Genomic DNA, 21953 nt, shown 5'->3' with positions numbered 1-21953 from the left:
AAAAATTGGGCCTTGGGTGTTGGTGGTGCCCTAAACCAAAAATATTGTTGGAGGCTAGCATCATCAAGATTCAGGAATATGATAGGCACTTAGGCAGCATAGGCAGTCTTCAAGGGAACCCAGGTCCCTAGCAAATTAAATCAGTTACATCAGCATCCAGGACTGATTCAATTTTGTAAATGTGAGCCTATCAACAGAGTCTGTGGACAGGCGCACACTTTGATCCGTTGCAAACCTTCCAGCAGTACTGAATGTGCGTTCAGAAAGCACGCTGGATGCAGGACAGGCCAGTAGCTCGATTGCATATTAAGCAAGTCCTGGCTAGTGGTCCATCCTGAAGACGCAGTAACCCAGTGGATGATCTGTTGGAACTCTCTCCAAGTCTGCACTCGCCCCTGGATATTCCTGCACCATATAATGCAGACGCTGGCGATGGTTACTAGAACCTATTATCCCTTGGCGATGGGGAATGTAAAATTGTTTAAAGGCATCAGTCAGCTGGCCACCTTCTCCACCACTCTTCCTCGGACTGAAGGAAGCCTCAGAAGCACATTGTGCAGCGTCAGGAAATGATAACTTCCCAGGATCTGGAAAGGCGTTACACAAAATTTTCTTCAAGGCCTCCTGAAGATGTTTCATCCTCAGCTACCTTTGCAAAGTCAGAATGAGTTCTGTAACTTTACCCTTGTAACGCGGATCGAGAAGGGTTGCCAGCCAGCAATGATCACTCTCCTTGATACCACGAATCCTAGGGTCCTTTTGCAGGCTTTGCAGAATCAGGGAGCCCATGCAGCATAAGTTTGCAGAGGCATGATATTCTGAGTCCTCTGGGTCACTAAGGATGACATTGTTAGGAACTACCTCCTCCCAGCCACTTACAACTCCTTGGGTTTCTGTGGACTGAAAACCATCCCTTGAAGACTGCTACGTGTTATCCTCTACATTCATGCTGACACAATCCTCCTCTCTTTCCTGTGTGTTTGGCCCCGCAGGAATGCTATTTGCATAAAGGGGGCCTTAAGATAGAAATGTTTTTCTGTATGAACTTGACATATTTTGGGACTTAAATATATTTTTAACTTTCTCAAACTTAAGGTGTTGCCACAGAATCGGTGAAGATGAATCACACAGGACAAAACCCTCTTCAAAAATATAAAACTTTATTGAATCCAAGACACAGGTCATAAGAAAATAATACTGGAAAACTGTTCAGTCTGCACACACATTTGAAGACTCATCATTTCCATACCTGACTATAATTACTAAAACATTACTGTTTAGGTTTATATTTTTCTTCTTTTAACCAAGTTCTTAGCAGTGCATCTTTTTAAAGTGGTCCTGAACTTAAATAGTGAATTTTTTGAAAAATTAAGCAGTGCCCAGAAAAAAAAAGCCAGAATTCTTCTCGAAAATAGCTGCACACATCTTGGTATGTGTTAAATGATAAAGGAATGGCACTTACACATATGTAAAGCCATATGTAGCCAAATGTGATATTTGAAAAATACAATGATAATAAAAATTAAATCAAAAAGCAAGATAGTGTAGCTGCCCATTTAAGTTGAATTAGCCCTTGTTTTATAAATCAAAAAAGCAAAAAGGTACGTCGCTTACACATACATAGATAACAATCCTATAGAGCAATCCAATAGTGACATATGCCAAAGAATAAAGTGAAATAAAATAGTTCTTTTGATGTTCAGACCCCAGCACCATTAAAAAATATGAGAAACAAGTCATTTGTAATATATACACTAATCTTCACCACTTGTGCTCAAAAAAGCTGCAATGCGCACTCACCAGACCCAAATAACTTCCCCTTACAGAGGGTCAGTCTTTAGTTATCCAGGACTGATCCTCTTTATGGTTTCCCCCAGTCTTTTGGGTCCTTAGGATGTCCTTAAGTATGTATAATAATCTAGTAAAAAAATACCAGAAGAATATCTCACAGAATGGTATTTAATTAATCATGACATCTAAAAGGTTTAAAATGCAACTCGCATAGCACAGTGCCTCAAGACTGACATCAATGTATACAGTTTAGAAGGCTTAATCCATTTCCTGCATGCCTCACTCGGATCAGGGTGCGTTTTAAGCCTCAATTTTGATATGGGAGTGACATTATATAAACCCCGGAAGTAATGGTTGAAATGCTTTGTTTTGCCAAATAATGTGTCTTCAGGAAGTCATTCATCGTACTGAAGATACCTTATTTGGTGAAACGTATGTCAAAGCGCTTCAACCGTCACATCCGGGGTTTATATCATGTCACTCCCAGATCTAAATTGAGGCTTGGAACACACTCCAATCCGAGCAAGGCATGCAGGAAATAGATTAAGCCTTCTAAGCTGTATACAATGGTGCTAGTGTTGAGGCACTATACCGTGCGAGTTGCATTTAAAACATTTTAATGTTCATGATTAATTAAATATTACACTGTGAGATATTTTTCTGAAATTTTTTGTTACATTACTATATGAGATTAAGAACTTAAATGGTTAGGGGAAACCATAAAGAGTACCTGTTCTGGATAACTAAAAGTGCAGATTGACACTCTGTAAGGGGGAGTGATTTGGGTCTGGTGAGTGTGCATTGATATGTGAATATATTACAAAGGACATGTTTCTCTTCATATTATTTAATGGTGCTGAGGTCTGTACACCAAAAGGACTCTTATTTTACTTGATTGTTTGACACATGTCACTATATGATTGCACTATATGATTTTGATTTATTTATGTGAGGGTGCCTGAGCACTCCTGTGTATATCTGCAGTGTAAGGTCTAAGACACTTCTGCCTCTGACTGCTAGTCTCATGAGATTTGGAATGAGATTTGGTGATGTTACTACTGTGCTGCTCACTGTTCTCCTTGCTGGAGGCTCTAACACGAGGAAGTAAAGCCCTGTGACTACCAAGATGGCCTCCTCCACATAAAGACACAGTTCAGAACAAGACATGATAAGTCAGTAATAGGGAAATAGTTGCAGAGAGACCACCAAAACTGCTGACTAGTCCTTCACTGCTTTAATCTTTACATGAATACAACAGAGTAACAACAAATGATGACATGTCATAATTCTCAATGAAGCATCTGAGCACTCTTCGGACGCTACAATTTACATAGTGGCAGCTGCTGTTGTGGCACAAAGTAAGTCCTGGCTGTCATTTTGAAAGCTGTAATTTACAGACAATAGTGATGTGGGAGATCAGGGTGTATGGTTTATGACCAAAGTAGCTATTTAGGGCCTACTCAAAGTCCTCAAATGCTAACAGTTTACTTTTGCTTAATTTTCTTTGTGAGATATTGCTAACAGTAATGTAAGCTGAATCTATTTTTTATTTTGATTAGATAGAGGAACAATGTTAATAAATGTCATTGTGTTTCAGTGCACACTGTGATGGAAATCTCTGATTGAGTGCTTCCGTCAGTATATCCCGCTTCCTCCAATCTGGCTATCAGAGAGATATATTCTCATAGCTGCACTGAATACAAGTCTAGGCGAAAATAGCTTGTAAAATCTTGAATCCTTTATTGGACAGAATACAGACTTTTATACACATTTTACACAAGGGGTAGATAACGAGGTAGGGCTGCTCATGGATACTCCCCCCTCCCCTATAGCAAAAACTTAAAATACAATTACACAATTAACATGTTAATTACCCCAGCACTTAAGGCAGCCTAGGTGACCAGACAGTCCATCTCCGGAGGTCAATGTAATCAGCTCTTTCAAGGATTGTGTAGTCAGAATTAACAACCTAAGAATAGTCTTTGCATATATCCTGGGTGATACTGTGGATAAATATTACTTACTTACATTTTAAGTAATCCAAGATATATTTTCTCACTCACCCTGTACCAGGATGGCACAGGGTGACTTAGACATAAGAGTTGTGTGGGGAGCTGAAACATGGGTTTCCCAATCTTTTCAAGGGATTCTGGTTTCCATGTGCCCTCCCATCACACACACTTAATCTAGATGCGGGGGATTGCACAGATTTCATATGGTAATGGGGAGTTTGTGCCCCCCAGTGCAGGGGTGAGGTCCAGCTCAGCTCCGGGAGGGGCCTGGAAGGTGAAGCGTTGCAGCAGTGTTGTAAAGAAGAGGAACAGCTCCATCTTAGCCAGTGTTTCCCCAGCACAGCTTCTTTTTCCTAAGAAAAAAAAAAAGTGTATCTGAATTATTAAAAATCAGACATGTAGCATCATTTGTAAATTAAATTCATATTAAGATAGGTGAGATAAGATTAAGGTAGGTATACTGTACATGGGTTTTAAGTAGCATCCAGTCCACCTACTTTTTACTGTGCTTGGTGCAGATGTATATATGGCTGTTTTGTCTTAAAAGCATCTGAAAAGGGTACATGTCCTATTGGGGACCTAACAGGATCTCTTAAATAGTTGGGGTGGCACTTAGTTGAGGGAGTTAGCTGCTGGCCATTGAAAGAGAAGCCATGAGGGAGAACATCATTTAAGGAACAGAGACTCTAATCTGGGCACATAAGGCACAACTCCCCACTAATAAAGAACTATCTTATCAGAATGAAAGGCATGTCAATTGCTTTGAGACTGTTTGCTATGAGGTTAAAGTTGCCTTTATTACATTAATGAAACTGTGATTGTTGGGCCTCTGGCTGTTTCCTGTGTCAGAAGTGGATTCAGCAACCCAAGTGATGGAAAAGCAACCAATGGGCTGAAGTAGAGCTCCAGACTGCTGCACCTGACAAATAAGCAGACACAACAGCCAGGAATTCTTCTCAGTGAAGCTGATCCTGCTCTCTCATCAGGCTCAGCGTCACTGAGTAGCCTTGATCACTGTGCCTGCCTGTGTGACAGGCAAAGCAGCTGGGCAGGGATCTCAGTAATGCTGAGTCTGGTTTTACTGGGCTCAATGCTACTTAGCTGCACTGAGAACATGCTCAAGGAACACTAAAGGTGGTGGTTGGTAAAGACTACCATGTTTCCCCAAAAATAAGCCCGGGTCTTACATTAATATTGGCAACAAAAGACACAGTAGGTCTTATTTTTGCGGTAGGTCTTACCATGTAATGTGCTGTCTTCTCTCCCCTTCTCGCTCCTTGCCTGTAAGGAGTCTCCAGTGTGAACCGAGTTAAAATGCTTGTAAAATCCTATAATCCACTCTATTACAGTAGTATATAATGTACAATGTGTGTGTTTCTGTAAAATAATTGTGCCAAATACCTTTGTTATAGTGACACTCTGCGCTTCGGTGACCTGCCGGAGCTCCCTTCCCCGCAATTATATTACAGAAACACACATTGTACATTATATACTACTGTAATAGATTGAATTATAGGATTTTACAAGCTTTTTAAACTAAGGCTTATTTTTGGGGTAGAGCTTATATTGCAGCCTTCCTGGAAAATAACACTAGGTCTTATTTTGGGGAAAACACGGTATACAGCTGCTAGTTGGGCTACTTTGAATGCAACCAGATTCATTACTTGAAATTTTCTTGGTGGGTCTCCTGTCCAGGTGGGCTTAAGGAAAATGTGCCTTTCTGTCCCTTTAATGAAGTGATTGAAAGCCACAGAGCTGATAATAAACTGATTATGATCTACTTTGGCTGACTAATCCATGCATTGGTAACCTGAATAAAGACAAAAATGTGAACCGGAATCTTAAAATGTATGTAAACGCTAACAATGACCTTGGAAGCCATTAAAAGTGTTTATAGTATATTCTGTTCAGTAAATTAAAACATTTTGTATTATCTGTTATTACCAATAGAAAATGGAATGAATGCTTCATTCTTCTTAAAATTGCCTTCTGTATCCAGAAAATGCTCTGGGTAAAACTCATAAGGTTTTTCAAAGTAGGCTTTGTCTCTTAGAGAAGAGGAGAGCAGTGGGATGACTGTGGTTCCCTGCAGGAAAAATAGTTACCAACTGGTTAGTATAGATATTATTCTTTGATATATATATATATATATATATATATATATATATATATACACACACTTTATTTGTATATACAGTAGTAACAAATATGAACACATTTTAAAAAGTTATAACAACATTTCAGATGCATTTCAGATATATTTGGATGCCTTGAGAAGATTGTTGTTAAAGAGTGGGAGGCCATCGTGTCCTTAACAACCCAGAATCATCTGCTGTCAGCGGAATTTCCTGTTGTCAGCAGAATGTAAACAAAATACTTTTTTTTTTAAATTCATGGGGGGCCTCTCAATCCATACCAGACCCTTTAGGTCTGGTATGAATTTTGAAGGGAACTCCATACCAAGATAAAACAAACAAAAACGGTGTGAAGTCTCCCCCATAATCTATACCAGATCCTTGGGTCTGATATGGATTTTAAGGGGAATGCCACACCAAAAAAAAAAAAAAAAAACTGTTTGGGATCTCCCCAAAATCCATACCAGACCCTAATACAAGCTTGCAGCCTGGCAGGCCAGAAAAGAGGGAAGGACAGCCACCTTCCCTCCTCCTTCTAAACCATAACAGGCCACCTACCCTCAACATGTGGGGTGCTCATTCATCAAAAAGAGTTTGAAAAGTAAAAAAGTATTTATTTTTATATATAAAAAAATGTCCCCTGAAGAAGATCTAAGTTCAATCGGGATGAAAGCTGACCCACACTGAAAAAAAATCCTGACGAACATGACTGATCCCATGTCCTGTCACTGGCCAAATGATAGGTAAACATGGCTGTCCCCTCTCCTCAAATCGCACCCCCTCCCATGTTGAGGGGATGTAACCTGGTTTGTTTCAGGAGAAGGAAGGACACTTGTTTGTCCCCCTATTCCTGGCCTGCTTGGATAAGGGTCTGGCATGGATTCCGGGGGGGGGCCCACACGATTTTTTTTAATACCACTTGTATTTTTACATTATGCCGACAGCAGAGAATCCTGCTGACAACAGATGAGTTATGGTTGTTAAGGACGCAGTGGCCGCCCGCTCCTTAACAACCAGCACTATTCCTAATAAAACAAAACAAAAGCCGATAATGCAAATTAATTACAAAAATGAATGGGTCCATTATTGCTTGCATCCAAAAACAAATTCTTTAATTAATGAATTGATCCGAAAACAAAACGAAACAAAACTTTCCAGTGTGCGCATGTCTATTATGGGCGTGTTTATTCAGCAACAACATTATCAGTGCTTAATTTAACAAAATAATGCATTAATTTTTGAGACAAACAAAGCTTATTTTTGGTAATATTGTTTTGCAAAAAAATACTTTTTATATTTATTTTTTTAAATTGTAACAAAACTAAAAAAAAACAACAAAAAAAGCAATAGTTTTATCAGTGGCAGTTAAAAACATTACAAAAAATTGTGTGGCTGTAGATAAAACTATATATTGTTTTCAAAATAATTCTAAATTCATGTACTCTGAGTATTGCAAAGTTATTTACAAATGCTATAAAACTTTTTTTTTTTTAATCTATCTATCTATCTATCTATCTATCTATCTATCTATCTATCTATCTATCTATCTATCTATCTATCTATCTATCTATCTATCTATCTATCTATCTATCTATCTAATCTATCTATCTAATCTATCTATCTAATCTATCTATCTAATCTATCTATCTAATCTATCATACCTGTATATCTCACATGGATGCTTTCATAGCTTTCATAGCTTAACACCATTTAGTAAAAGCAATATACAATTCACAACACCTCATGCTGTCTCCTAGTTTCATCCTACTGGCCTTGTTTCATGAATAGGTTGTTAAGGTGAAACGTGCATTGTAGCGTAGCTATACGTGATGTCATCCCACACACAGAGTTGGGCTTTCACCAGGCTGAGCGGTGAAGTTCAAACTAATTGTGAATGAGCAATTGATCTTAAAGCAGTAGTAAAGCACTGCAAAAAAAAAGAAAAGAAAAGAAAAGCCTGCAAGACAATGCTATAATGGGCTAGTATGCATCGGATACTGCTTCATTATGAAATACTTACCTTAGAACGAAGCCCTTCCAGCAGCGCCCGTTCACCACTGAGATGTTCCCCCTGGCCTCTTATATGGCTTTGTATCACATGTGCGTGGGAGCCCTTGGTTCCGGCAAGAAGCTCTAAAGGTCCGGCACGGTATCTCCTAAATAGTGCACATTTAGGAGATATTCATTTTACTTACAGGTAAGCCTTATTATAGGCTTACCTGTAGGTAAAAATAACAAAGTGGGGTCTACTACCGCATTAATACTAGGAAGACAGCACAGAGCAATGTGGGTTTTATTGCTTTTATGTATTTTAAACGGCTGGGTTCACACCTATATGAATTGGATGCGGATTGCCTGTGAAGGAGAATTTTAAGACTTTGCTTACTTAGGATAATTTTTCCTAATTTGATATTAAAAGATGATATAATGTTTGTATATTTTTGTATAATAGTTTTTTGAAACTCATTTATGCGTAGCTTTGTAAAGCCTTTCAGATATCCCTGCCTTTAATATATATACTTTCTCTGTCTAGGAAATTGTTCCTTAGATATCTTACTCATATGTCAATAATAAATGTGTTTGGGGATGTATTTCCCATGCTTGGCCACTATTGGGGTGTTTTGTTCTTTTTTAACCACTTCAGCCCTGGAGGAATTTACACCGTTCGTCACCAGAGCACTTTTTGCGATTCGGCGCTGCGTCGCTTTAACTGACAATTGCGCGGTCGTGCAAACAAAATTGACGTCCTTCTTTTCCCACAAATAGAGCTTTCTTTTGGTGGTATTTGATAACCCCTGCAGTTTTTCTTTTTTGTGCTATAAAAAAAAAGGGCGACGATTTTGAAAAAAACGCATTATTTTTTACATTTTGTTATAATAAATACCCCCCAAACATATATAACAAAACATTTTTCCTCAGTTTAGGAAGATCCTTCTACATATTTTTGGTAAAAAAATCCCAATAAGCATTTATTGATTGGTTTGCGCAAAAGTTATAGCGTTTACTATCACTTGTAGAAACCTTCGCCACCTTAAACCTTCTCTTCTCTATTCTGCTACTGACCACCTATATGATTTAATCTCTCCCCTGTCCTGTCCTGACCTTGCCATCTCTGTCTACAACAGTTCACTCTCTTCATCACTAGATGCACTTGCTCCTCTAACCACACGCAGAATCAGGCCCCGACCATTACAACCCTGGCAAACTGACAACACTAGAAATCTCAAGAGACGTTGCCGTGCTCTTGAACGGCTGTGGCGTAAAACCAAATGCCTCCAAGACTTCACCATATATAAATCTGCCCTTCTAAAATACAATTCCTGCCTCCATGCTGCCAAACAAGCCTACTTTGTATCTCTTATTAATACTTTGTCATCCAATCCTCGTCGGCTCTTCTCAACTTTTAACTCTCTACTTCGTCCCCCACCTCCTCTACCCACTAACTCACTCACTGCCCAAGAGATTGCCAATCACTTCAAAGACAAGATTGATGCAATTCGCAAGGAAACCTCCGCTGTGCGTACATATTCCCCACCCAACATACCTGGCCCAATAGCACATTCAACACTCTCCTCTTTTGAATTGGCTACTACTGAAGAGGTTGCAAAACTTTTTTCAGATGCTCACCTAACCAATTGTCCCTTGGACCCTGTTCCCTCACAACTATTAAGGTCACCCTCTAATTCTATCCTATGCTCCCTCACTCACATCTACAATCTCTCCCTCTCAAGTGGCACCTTCCCCTCCCCTCTAAAACATGCGCAGATCACCCCCATACTTAAAAAACCCTCACTGGACCCCACCAACCTGAACAACTTAAGACCTATCTCATTGCTCCCATTCACCTCTAAACTTCTAGAATGCTTAGTCTACAACCGCCTTAGCTCCTACCTCAGTGAAAATAACCTTCTTGACCCATTACAGTCTGGCTTTCGCTCTCATCACTCCACGGAAACTGCCTTACTAAAACTCACTAACGATCTACTAACTGCTAAAACCAACAGCCAGTACTCCATACTCCTACTACTTGACCTCTCTGCTGCCTTTGATACTGTTGACCACCTGCTCCTCCTCAATAAACTACATTCCCTTGGCCTCCGAGATTCTGCGCTTTCCTGGTTCTCTGCCTATCTATCACAGCGCTCCTTCAGTGTCACCTACAACTCTGTATCCTCCTCTCCATTGCCCCTTTCTGTGGGGGTCCCCCAAGGCTCTGTTCTTGGACCCCTTCTCTTCTCTATTTATACCTCCTCCCTTGGTCACCTGATAACCGCCCACGGCTTCCAATACCACTTATACGCCGATGACACCCAAATCTATCTGTCTACTCCTCACCTCACTCCTTCAGTCTCCTCTCACATTACTAACCTGCTAACTGACATATCAGCATGGATGTCACACCATTTCCTTAAACTAAACCTCTCTAAAACTGAGCTATTAATAATCCCCCCTGCACATGCCCCCCTCCATGACTTTTCCATCAAAATCAACAATGCAACCATCAGGCCCTCCCCTCACGCCAGGGTACTAGGTGTAACCCTAGACTCTGACTTGTCATTTCAGCCCCAAGTCCAATCATTGTCAAAAGTTTGTAGATTTCACCTCCGTAACATCTCTAAAATTCGCCCCTTTTTAACAAATAAAACTACCAAGATCCTCATTCACTCCCTTGTTATCTCTCGCCTTGACTATTGCAACTCCCTTCTCATTGGCCTGCCTCTCCATAGGCTATCTCCTCTTCAGTCTATCATGAATGCTGCTGCCAGACTTATCCACCTTACCAACCGCTCAGTGTCTGCCAACCCTCTCCTCCAATCCCTACACTGGCTCCCAATCACCCAGCGAATTAAATTCAAAATACTAACCACCACGTACAAAGCCATTCACAACTCTGCCCCGAGCTACATCACCAATCTTGTCTCCAAATATCACCCAAACCGTCCCGTCCGTTCTTCTCAAGACCTCCTACTCTCAAGCTCTCTCGTCTCCTCCTCCCACACTCATCTCCAGGATTTCTCCAGAGCCTCTCCAATCCTCTGGAACTCACTACCTCCACCGGTCCGGCTATCCCCTACTCTTGCTACCTTCAGACGATCCCTGAAAACTCATCTATTCAGGGAAGCCTATCACGTCTCAAACTAATCTCCTACCACTTCCATAAACTCATTCCCAACAGTTATAACCTTCTGTACCACCTGCCCCACCCTTTTAGATTGTAAGCTCTTCTGAGCAGGGTCCTCTTAATCCTCTTGTATTTAATTGTATTGTAACTGTATTGTCTCCCTTTTATATTGTAAAGCACTGCGTAAATTGCAGGCGCTATATAAATCCTGAATAATAATAATAATAATAATAATAATAATAGTTTACAAAATAGGAGATAATTTTATGGCATTTTTATTCATTTTATTAATTTTTTTTTTACTAGTAATGCCAGTGATCAGCGATTTTTATCATGACTGCGACATTATGACGGACACATCGGACATTTTTGAAACATTTTTGGGACCATTGTCATATATACAGCAATCAGTGCTATACAAATGCACTAGGCAGAATCTGGGAATACTTGTTTACATTAGCATCTCCCTGTTCTTCCTCCCCATGAGGCGAATGCGGGTATCCCTGTGGCGATCGAGTCTGAGGGACCCGCGACCCGACTCACGGAGCTTTCCACAGGCGTGCGCGCCTACTGGCCGTCTCTTACAGGGGAACGCACAGGTAAGTGATTCTGCCTGTACAAGCCCTTCTGCCAACATATATTGGTGTGAGGCGGTCGGCAAGCGGTTAATTGTTTGGAGATAGGTAACCATATGGATGTCCAGGGCATCACCGTCATTCCCCTTTGAAGGTTCTCATTTGTGGGGGATTTGGCGCTGGTGCCATTGGCCACTTGCTCAGCATGCCCCCATAGCAGGATTCTGCCCTTTTGCCCTAATTTCCATTGGAGCTTGGGCGGATTTGAGTGGCTAAGATGTGGCTAGATGTGACGTCACTTTTGGTGTGGCTCACGCATGCGCAGTGGCTATTCTTTGCGTCTGCACTTCCCTCAGCACCTTTGGACCCTTGAGAAAGTGGGGGCAAAAAAGGGCCCCTTAGCCTGCTATTTTTGCAGTGGCCTGACATTAGAAGGAAGAGATATGTGTAGTCTTATTCTGTGAAGGTAAACAAAAAGATTGGTATTGTTTTAATCCTCTCTCTTTCTGATTGAGGGAGTAGTGGATTGTATATTGCTGTACTATTCTTCTCTCATTTATTGTTAACATAGAATTATTACCAGTTTTTAAATTTCATTCTCAACTGAGAGTCCTCCTTTTTGGGATGAATACGTTAGAAAATTGTGTTATAGGCTCTGGATCTTCTGGTAGGTTTAACTTATTGGTTGCATTATGTGTATGTGCATATATGCATATGTATATATAGTTACAGGTTGAAAAAAGACACAAGTCCATCTAGTTCAACCACAAAAAATAAATAAATAAAATAATAATATCGTACAATCCCATAGCTCATAGCGGCCGTTTACCACGTGATCGCTCCGTCAAATGACGGAGTGATCACTTGTAAACAAACCGGCGTCATGTTATGACGCCGGTTCCTCCCTCCCCCTCTCTGTACCGATCGGAACAGCGGAGGGGGAAGAGATCGGTGTCAGCAACGATGTGGGCTGCATCTGCAGTGCCCACATCGCTGCTCACCGAAAATTAACCCCTCAATTCCCTGCCAATACTCTGCAATACCCTGCCATTACTCTGCATTACTCTGCAATACCCTGCAATACCCTGCAACACTCTGCATTACTCTGCAATACACTGCATTACTCTGCAATACTCTGCATTACTCTGCATTACTCTGCAATACCCTGCAACACTCTGCATTACTCTGCATTACTCTGCAACACTCTGCATTACACTGCATTACTCTGCAATACTCTGCAATACCCTGCAATACCCTGCAACACTCTGCAACACTCTGCAATACCCTGCAACGCTCGCCAATACCCTGCAACACTCTGCAATGCTCTGCAACACCCACCAATACCCTGCAACACTCTGCAATGCTCTGCAACAACCGCCAATACTACCGTGCAACACTCTGCAATGCTCTGCAACACCCTCCAATACCCTGCAATGCTCTGCAACGCAATACTCTGCAATGCCATACTCTGAGATACCCAGCCATACTCTGAGATACCCAGCCATACCCAGCCATAGTCGGTGATACCCTGCAATACCCAGCCATAGACACCCCCCCTCCCGCCGCCCTCCGGTGCTTCTACCGACTCGCCAATGCGATCAAATCCAGAATCTTTTTTTTTTCAGGCTTCCCAGCTTAGAGGTGAGATGGTGGGTCTTATTGACCCCATATCTCACTGTAAAGAGGACCTGTCATGCCATATTCCTATTACAAGGGATGTTTACATTCCTTGTAATAGGAATAAAAGTGATCAAAAAATGTATTTTTGGGGAAAAAAATATCAAACTAAAATAAATAAAGTAAAATGAACAATAACATTTTTTTTTTTTTAAAGCGCCCCTGTCCCCATGTGCTCGCATGCAGAAGCGAACGCATACGTAAGTCCCGCCCACATATGAAAACGGTGTTCAAACCACACATGTGAGGTATCGCTGCGAACGTTAGAGCGAGAGCAATAATTCTAGCCCTAGACCTCCTCTGTAACTCAAAACATATAACCAGTAAAAAAATATTAAATCGTCGCCTATGGGGATTTTTAAGTAGCGACGTTTGGCGCCATTCCACGAGCCTGTGCAATTTTGAAGAGTGACATGTTAGGTATCGATTTACTCGGTGTAACTTCATCTTTCACATTATGCAAAAATTGGGCTAACTTTACTGTGTTTTTTTTTTAAGCACAAAACAGCATTCGAAAAATTGCTGCGCAAATACCGTGCGAGATAAAAAGTTGCAACGACCACCATTGTATTCTCCAGGGTGTTTGCTAAAAAAACATATATAATGTTTTGGGATTCTATGTAATTTTCTAGCAAATAAATGATGATTTTTACATGTAGGAGAGAAATGTCAGAATTGTCCTGGGTGTTCCAGAACGCCTGATGGCGCTCCCTGCATGTTAGGCCTCTGTATGTGGCCACACTGTGTAAAAGTCTCACACATGTGGTATCGCCGTACTCGGGAGTAATAGCAGAATGTGTTTTAGGGTGTAATTTGTGGTATGCATATGCTGTGTGAGAAATAAACTGATAATATGACAATTTTGTGAAAAAAAAAAAGTAAAAAAAATCTTGATTTTGCAAAGAATTGTGGGAAAAAATGACAACTTCAAAAAACTCATCATGCCTCTTACTAAATACCTTGGAATGTCTTCTTTCCAAAAAGGGGTCATTTGGGGGGTATTTGTACTTTTCTGGCATGTTAGGGTCTCAAGAATTCAAATAGGCCGTCAGTATTTCAGGTGTGATCAATTTTCAGATATTGGCACCATAGCTTGTGGACTCTATAACTTTCACAAAGACCAAATAATATCCACCAATTTGTACTTATTTTTACCAAAGATATGTAGTAGTATAAATTTTGGCCAAAATTTATGAAGTAAAAATTACTAATCTGCTAAATTTTATAACAGAAACAAAGAAAAATTCATTTTTTTACAGAATTTTCTGTATTTTTTCTTTTATAGCACAAAAAATAAAAAACCCAGCGGTGATTAAATACCACCAAAAGAAAGCTCCATTTGTGTGAAAAAAAGGACAAAAATTTCATATAGGTCCAGTGTTGCATGACTGAGTAATTGTCATTCAAAATGTGAGAGCACCGAAAGCTGAAAATTGATTTGGTTATTAAGGGTGTTTAAGTGCCCAGTGGTCAAGTGGTTAAACTATATGCTTATAAAACTCGGTGTTAATAAATATTCTCCTGATCTAGCTTATGGAGCAACTGTGGAGATGGGAGTTCCAAGTTGTAGATAAATGTTGTGGGGGTTTGCATGAGAAATCAATACTTATGGGGTTAGAGGTTACTGACTGGGCACTCTATTACGAGGGCTCCAACAGCAACCGGTATGAAGGCAGGGTCTTAATACGTAATGAAGGAGAGAGGAAAGAGGGGTGAGGGAAGGATCATAAGGGGGAAGGAGGGGGAGAGGGTTGAAGGGGGAAGTTTAAGTTGATTCGGGGGAAGATGATTATCTTCTCAGTCTCCGCCGAGTGTCGTGTGGATGTGGTGTGGGAATGTATTAGGGTGGGTCAGATTAGGTGTGGATGGCGTTGAATGTCCGGGAGCAATGCAGACATAATATATACCCAATTCTATACCCACAGTTGATCCAGAGGAAGGCAAAAAACCCCAGTAGAGCATGATCCAATTTGCTACAGCAGGGGAAAAAATTCCTTCCTGATCCCCCGAGAGGCAATCAGATTTTAGTACCTAGTTATATTATGTACACTTAGGAAATAATCCAGGCCCTTCCTAAAACAATCCACTGAGCAGGCCAGAACCACCTCTGCAGGGAGTCTATTCCACATTTTCACAGCTCTTACTGTGAAGAAACCTTTCCATATTTGGAGATGAAATCTCTTCTCCTCTAGACGTAAAGAGTGCCCCCTTGTCCTCTTTGTTGACTGTAAAGTGAATAACTCTATACCAAGTTCACGATATGGACCCCTTATATATTTGTACATGTTGCTCATATCCCCCCTTAATCTCCTCTTATCAAGAGTGAATAAATTCAGTTCCTCTAATCTTTCCTCATAGCTGAGCTCCTCCATGCCTCTTATCAGTTTGGTTGCCCTTCTCTGCACTTTCTCCAGTTCCACGATATCCTTTTTGAGAACTGGTGCCCAAAACTGAACTGCATATTCCAGATGAGGTCCAATATGTTTGCCAATCTGTTCTTAATATCTACATAGTGTGTGATAGCCTTTCAAATAATATCTTCCCATATTCATAGACCCATTTGCATTGGAGTTTCTATGTCCCCCTCTGTGGTGCACCAGATATCTCCAAATTATCATTGTCTTCTAGACAACTGAGTCATTAACCTTTATTGACAGGATATTTGTTATATCTGGTAGGTTCATGCTGAATTTGGCTTTCTGGTTCCATGCTCTTTGAGAGTTTTCTGATGTGTTTATTGTTTATATTAAGATGTTATATAATATACATCAATTTTGTATGTCTCTCATATATTGTTTTCAGTTCATAGTGACCATACATGCAGTACTTGTCTCCTGACAAAGTCATTGTATGGCAAAACATGTAGAGCAAGAAAATACTGCTTTTCATCTACAATATGGTTACTGTATGGTGATATCCTGATGTTTTTATGTGTATAGAAATTTGATATTTTTATATATCGGTTTGTTCCTGATCTATTCTTGGCATCCTAAAAATCCCATCATGCTCTTCCTATCTATGTGGTATAGTATAGCGGCCACCAGAGGAGAAGGACTGAGGGAGGGAAGGACGGGCGCACCAGGAAGACACCCCCCAATGTGTGATACTCGGGACGGACTGCCCCCCATTAGGATGGATGCTCTCTACTTCCCTCACACCCACACTGACTGCCACAGACAGCTCACATACTTGAGGCCAGTTCTGCAGGACATGGTTGCTAATGTTCCTGCTGTGTAAAAAGCAATCCAACACCGTTCCCATGCTTTCCTGCAGGTCTCGAGCCCTAATTTTATCCCTATGCCAGCATCCGTGTGAGAATAAAAGAAGAATTATGGTGATTGGCGGACTGGTCTGGCTAATGAGAACAATAGTGATGGAATATAAGTGGTGCAGACCCTGGAAAGCAAGAGAATTAAATATGCAAGGTGAAGTAGTGGGGGAACCCTCCTGTGGTCCTAAGTGTGTTTTGACCCTAAACAGCAGTAGGTCTATATATCTAGTGAGTGGTTTCTGAAAGTTGAGGTTGCAGACGGTGAATTGAGGCTTAGATCCCTTTCACACCACACCGCCAATAACGTGGGCGGCAAAACGCCGCTATTTTTGCGGCGCATTTCGGCCGCTAGCGGGGCGCTTTTACCCACCGCTAGCGGCCCAAGAAAGGGTTAAAACCGCCGGCAATAAGCCGCAATAGCGGCGTTTTGCTGGCGGTATTACAGCGCTGCCCAATTGATTTCAATGGGGAGCAGTGGTGGAGGAGCGGTGAACACAACGCTCCTTCACCGCTCCAAAGAAGCTGCTGGCAGTACTTTTCCCTGACGTCCTGCCAGCGCACCGCTGTAGTGTGAAAGCCCTCGAGCTTTCACACTACAGACAATGGTGCAGCTTTTTTAGGGCGGATTGCAGGCGCTATTTCTAACGCTATAGCGCCTGCAAAACGCCCTTGGTGTGAAAGGGGTCTTAAAGCACATGGGACACCAAGGCATTTTCTTGCATAAGGCACATTTTTTGGACTTTTTTTTTGTTTTGATGCTTCATATATAATCATATGGTTTTGTGTATAAACTAAGGCTATTTTTACTTACAGTATTGAGCCCATAATTAGCACTTTATATGTAACTGTTTACTTATTTTATATATCATTTTATTTCTTCAATTTGCTGGGATTTTTTGTAGTTTGACTGAGCACTGTATTTATATAACTTGTAAGAGACATATATACACTATATTACCAAATGTACTGGGACACCTGCCTTTACACACATAAACTTTAATGGCATCCCAGTCTTAGTCCTTAGGGATCAATATAGAATTGGCCCACCCTTTTCAGCTATAAAAGCTTCAGCTTTTCTGGGAAGGCTGTCCACAAGGTTTAGGAGTGTGTCTATGGGAATGTTTGACCATTCTTCGAGAAGCACATTCATGAGATCAGGCACTGATATGGACGAGAAGGCCTGGCTCACAGTCTCTGCTCTAATTCATCCCAAAGGTGATCTATAGAGTTGTGGTCAGGACTGGGGCACAGTCAGGTTTGAACAGAAAGGGGCCAAACTGTTCTCACAAAGTTGGGAGCATGAAATTGTCCAAAATGTTTTGGTATGCTGACACCTTAAGAGTTCCCTTCACTGGAATTAGGGGGCCAGCCCAACCCCTGAAAAATAACCCCACATCCTAATCACACCACCACCAAATGACTTGGACCTTCTGGAAGAATGGTCAAACATTCCCATAGACACACTTCTAAACCTTGTGGACAGCTTTCCCAGAAAAGTTGAAGCTGTTATAACGGCAAAAGATGGGCCAACTCAACATTGAACCCTACAGACTAAGACTGGGATGCCATTAAAATTCATGAGCGTGTAAAGGCAGTTGTCTCAATACTTTTGGTAATATAGTGTAGCTTCTTTTACAAAAACCTCTACCTGCTAGCAACATTTTTTAATTGTATTTTAGTTTAGGTCTACAGTGGTGTGAAAAAGTGTTTGCCCCCTTCCTCATTTCCTGTTCCTTTGCATGTTTGTCACACTTAAGTGTTTCGGAACATCAAACCAATTTAAACAATAGTCAAGGACAACACAAGTAAACACAAAATGCAATTTGTAAATGAAGGTGTTTATTATTAAAGGTGAAAAAAAAATCCAAACCATCATGGCCCTGTGTAAAAAAGTGATTGCCCCCCTTGTTAAAACATACTATAACTGTGGTTGTCCACACCTGAGTTCAATTTCTCTAGCCACACCCAGGCCTGATTATTGCCACACCTGTTCACAATCAAGGCATCACTTAAATAGGAGCTGCTTGACACAGTAAGGTCCACCAGAAGATCCTTAAAAGCTACACATCATGCCGAGACCCAAAGAAATTCAGGAACAATTGAGAAAGAAAGTAATTGAGATCTATCAGTCTGGAAAGGGTTATAAAGCCATTTCCAAAGCTTTGGGAATCCAGCGAACCACAGTGAGAGCCATTATCCACAAATGGCGAAGACATGGAACAGTGGTGAACCTTCCCAGGAGTGGCCGGCCGCCCAAAATTACCCCAAGAGCGCAGCGACGACTCATCCAAGAGGTCACAAAAGACCCCACAACAACGTCCAAGGAACTGCAGGCCTCACTTGCCTCAGTTAAGGTCAGCGTTCATGCCTCCACTATCAGGAAAAGACTGGGCAAAAATGGCCTGCATGGCAGAGTTCCAAGGAGAAAACCACTGCTGAGCAAAAAGAACATCAAAGCTCGTCTCAATTTCTCCACAACACATCTTGATGATCCCCAAGACTTTTGGGACAACATTCTGTGGACCGATGAGACAAAAGTGGAACTCTTTGGAAGGTGTGTGTCCAAGTATATCTGGCGTAGAAGGAACACTGCATTTCATAAAAAGAACATTATACCAACAGTAAAATATGGTGGTGGTAGTGTGATGGTCTGGGGCTGTTTTGCTGCTTCAGGACCTGGAAGACTTGCCGTGATAAAAGGAACTATGAATTCTGCTGTCTACCAAGAGATCCTGAAGGAGAATGTCCGACCATCTGTTTGTGTACTCAAGCTGAAACGAACTTGGGTTCTGCAGCAGGACAATGATCCTAAACACACCAGCAAGTCCACCACCGAATGGCTGAAGAAAAACAAAATGAAGACTTTGGAGTGGCCTAGCCAAAGTCCTGACCTGAATCCTATTGAGATGTTGTGGTATGACCTTAAAAAGGCCGTTCATGCTCGAAAACCCTCTAATGTAACTGAATTAGGACAATTCTGCAAAGATGAGTGGGCCAAAATTCCTCCAGGACGCTGTAAAAGCCTCATTGCACGTTATCGCAAACGCTTGGTTGCAGTTGTTGCTGCTAAGGGTGGCCCAACCAGTTATTAGGTTTAGGGGGCAATCACTTTTTCACACAGGGCCATGATGGTTTGGATTTTTTTTCACCTTTAATAATAAACACCTTCATTTACAAATTGCATTTTGTGTTTACTTGTGTTGTCCTTGACTATTGTTTAACCACTTGACCACTGGGCACTTAAACACCCTTAATAACCAGACCAATTTTCAGCTTTCGGTGCTCTCGCATTTTGAATGACAATTACTCAGTCATGCAACACTGGACCTATATGAAATTTTTGTCCTTTTTTTCACACAAATAGAGCTTTCTTTTGGTGGTATTTAATCACCTCTCAGTTTTTTTTTTTTTGTGCTATAAAAGAAAAAATACCGAAAATTCTGTAAAAAAACGAATTTTTCTTTGTTTCTGTTAGAAAATTTAGCAGATTAGTAATTTTTTCTTCATAAATTTTGGCCAAAATTTATACTACTACATATCTTTGGTAAAAATAAGTACAAATTGGTGGATATTATTTGGTCTTTGTGAAAGTTATAGAGTCCACAAGCTATGGTGCCAATATCTGAAAATTGATCACACCTGAAGGACTGACGGCCTATTTCAATTCTTGAGACCCTAACATGCCAGAAAAGTACAAATACCCCCCAAATGACCCCTTTTTGGAAAGAAGACATTCCAAGGTATTTAGTAAGAGGCATGATGAGTTTTTTGAAGTTGTCATTTTTTCCCACAATTCTTTGCAAAATCAAGATTCTTTTTACTTTTTTTTTTTTTTTTCACAAAATTGTCATATTATCAGGTTATTTCTCACACACAGCATATGCATACCACAAATTACACCCCAAAACACATTCTGCTATTACGCCCGAGTATGGTGATACCACATGTGTGAGACTTTTACACAGCGTGGCCACATACAGAGGCCCAACATGCATGGAGCGCCATCAGGTGTTCTGGAGCACCCAGGACAATTCTGACATTTCTTTCCTACATGTAAAAATCATCATTTATTTGCTAGAAAATTACATAGAACTCCAAAACATTATATATGTTTTTTTAGCAAACACCCTGGAGAATACAATGGTGGTCTTTGCAACTTTTTATCTCGCACGGTATTTGTGCAGTAATTTTTCGAATGCTTTTTTTTGGAAAAAAAACTGTTTTGTGCTTAAAAAAAAAAAAACACAGTAAAGTTAGCCCAATTTTTGCATAATGTGAAAGATGAAGTTACGCTGAGTAAATAGATACCTAATATGTCACTCTTCAAAATTGCACACGCTCGTGGAATGGCGGCAAACGTCGCTACTTGAAAATCCCCATAGGCGACGATTTACATTTTTTTTACTGGTTATATGTTTTGAGTTACAGAGGAGGTCTAGGGCTAGAATTATTTCTCTCGCTCTAACGTTCGCAGCGATACCTCACATGTGTGGTTTGAACACCGTTTTCATATGTGGGCGGGACTTACGCATGCGTTCGCTTCTGCATGCGAGCACATGGGGACAGGGGCGCTTTAAAAAAAACATTTTTTTTTATTGTTCATTTTACTTTATTTATTTTAGTTTGACATTTTTTTCCCCAAAAATAATTTTTTTGATCACTTTTATTCCTATTACAAGGAATGTAAACATCCCTTGTAATAGGAATATGGCATGACAGGTCCTCTTTACAGTGAGATGTGGGGTCAATAAGACCCACATCTCACCTCTAAGCTGGGAAGCCTGAAAAAAAAAAAGATTCTGGCTTTGATCGTATTAGCGATTCGGTAGAAGCACCGGAGGGCGGAGGGCGGCGGGAGATGTCTATGGCTGGGTATTGCAGGGTATCACCGACTATGGCTGGGTATCTCAGAGCATGGTGTTGCAGAGTACTGCGTTGCAGAGCATTGCAGGGTATTGGCGGGTGTTGCAGAGCATTGCAGAGTGTTGCAGGGTATTGGCGGGTGTTGCAGAGCATTGCAGAGTGTTGCAGGGTATCGGCGGGGGTTGCAGAGCATTGCAGAGTGTTGCAGGGTATCGGCGGGGGTTGCAGAGCATTGCAGAGTGTTGCAGGGTATCGGCGGGGGTTGCAGAGCATTGCAGAGTGTTGCAGGGTATCGGCGGGGGTTGCAGAGCATTGCAGAGTGTTGCAGGGTATTGGCGGGTGTTGCAGAGTGTTGCAGGGTATTGCAGAGCGTTGCGGAGTGTTGCAGGGCATTGCGGAGTGTTGCAGGGCATTGCGGAGTGTTGCAGGGCAATGCAGAGTGTTGCAGGGCAATGCAGAGTGTTGCAGGGCAATGCAGAGTGTTGCAGGGCATTGCAGAGTATTTGC

General features: G+C 41.2%; 1 protein-coding gene across 1 annotated transcript in view; it reads right to left on the bottom strand.

Moving 5' to 3' along the window:
• Positions 1-1143: 1143 nt before the first annotated feature.
• The window catches only part of LOC143989067 (cytochrome P450 2K1-like), a 69431-nt gene continuing 48621 nt past the window's right edge, over positions 1144-21953 (bottom strand). Inside the window, exons 9-10 of the mRNA XM_077489079.1 lie at positions 5748-5889; positions 1144-4156 (exon numbers count right to left, since the gene is read on the bottom strand). Coding sequence (XP_077345205.1) covers positions 3978-4156; positions 5748-5889 — 321 coding nt within the window. The 3' untranslated portion in view covers positions 1144-3977. The remainder of the gene's footprint in view (positions 4157-5747; positions 5890-21953) is intronic.

Source organism: Lithobates pipiens, unplaced genomic scaffold, assembly GCF_037356315.1.
Source record: "Lithobates pipiens isolate NorthernLeopardFrog02 unplaced genomic scaffold, aLitPip1_a1.2 Scaffold_18, whole genome shotgun sequence".
NCBI classification, from domain to species: domain Eukaryota; kingdom Metazoa; phylum Chordata; class Amphibia; order Anura; family Ranidae; genus Lithobates; species Lithobates pipiens.
This window is presented reverse-complemented; position numbering and strand designations above follow the sequence as displayed.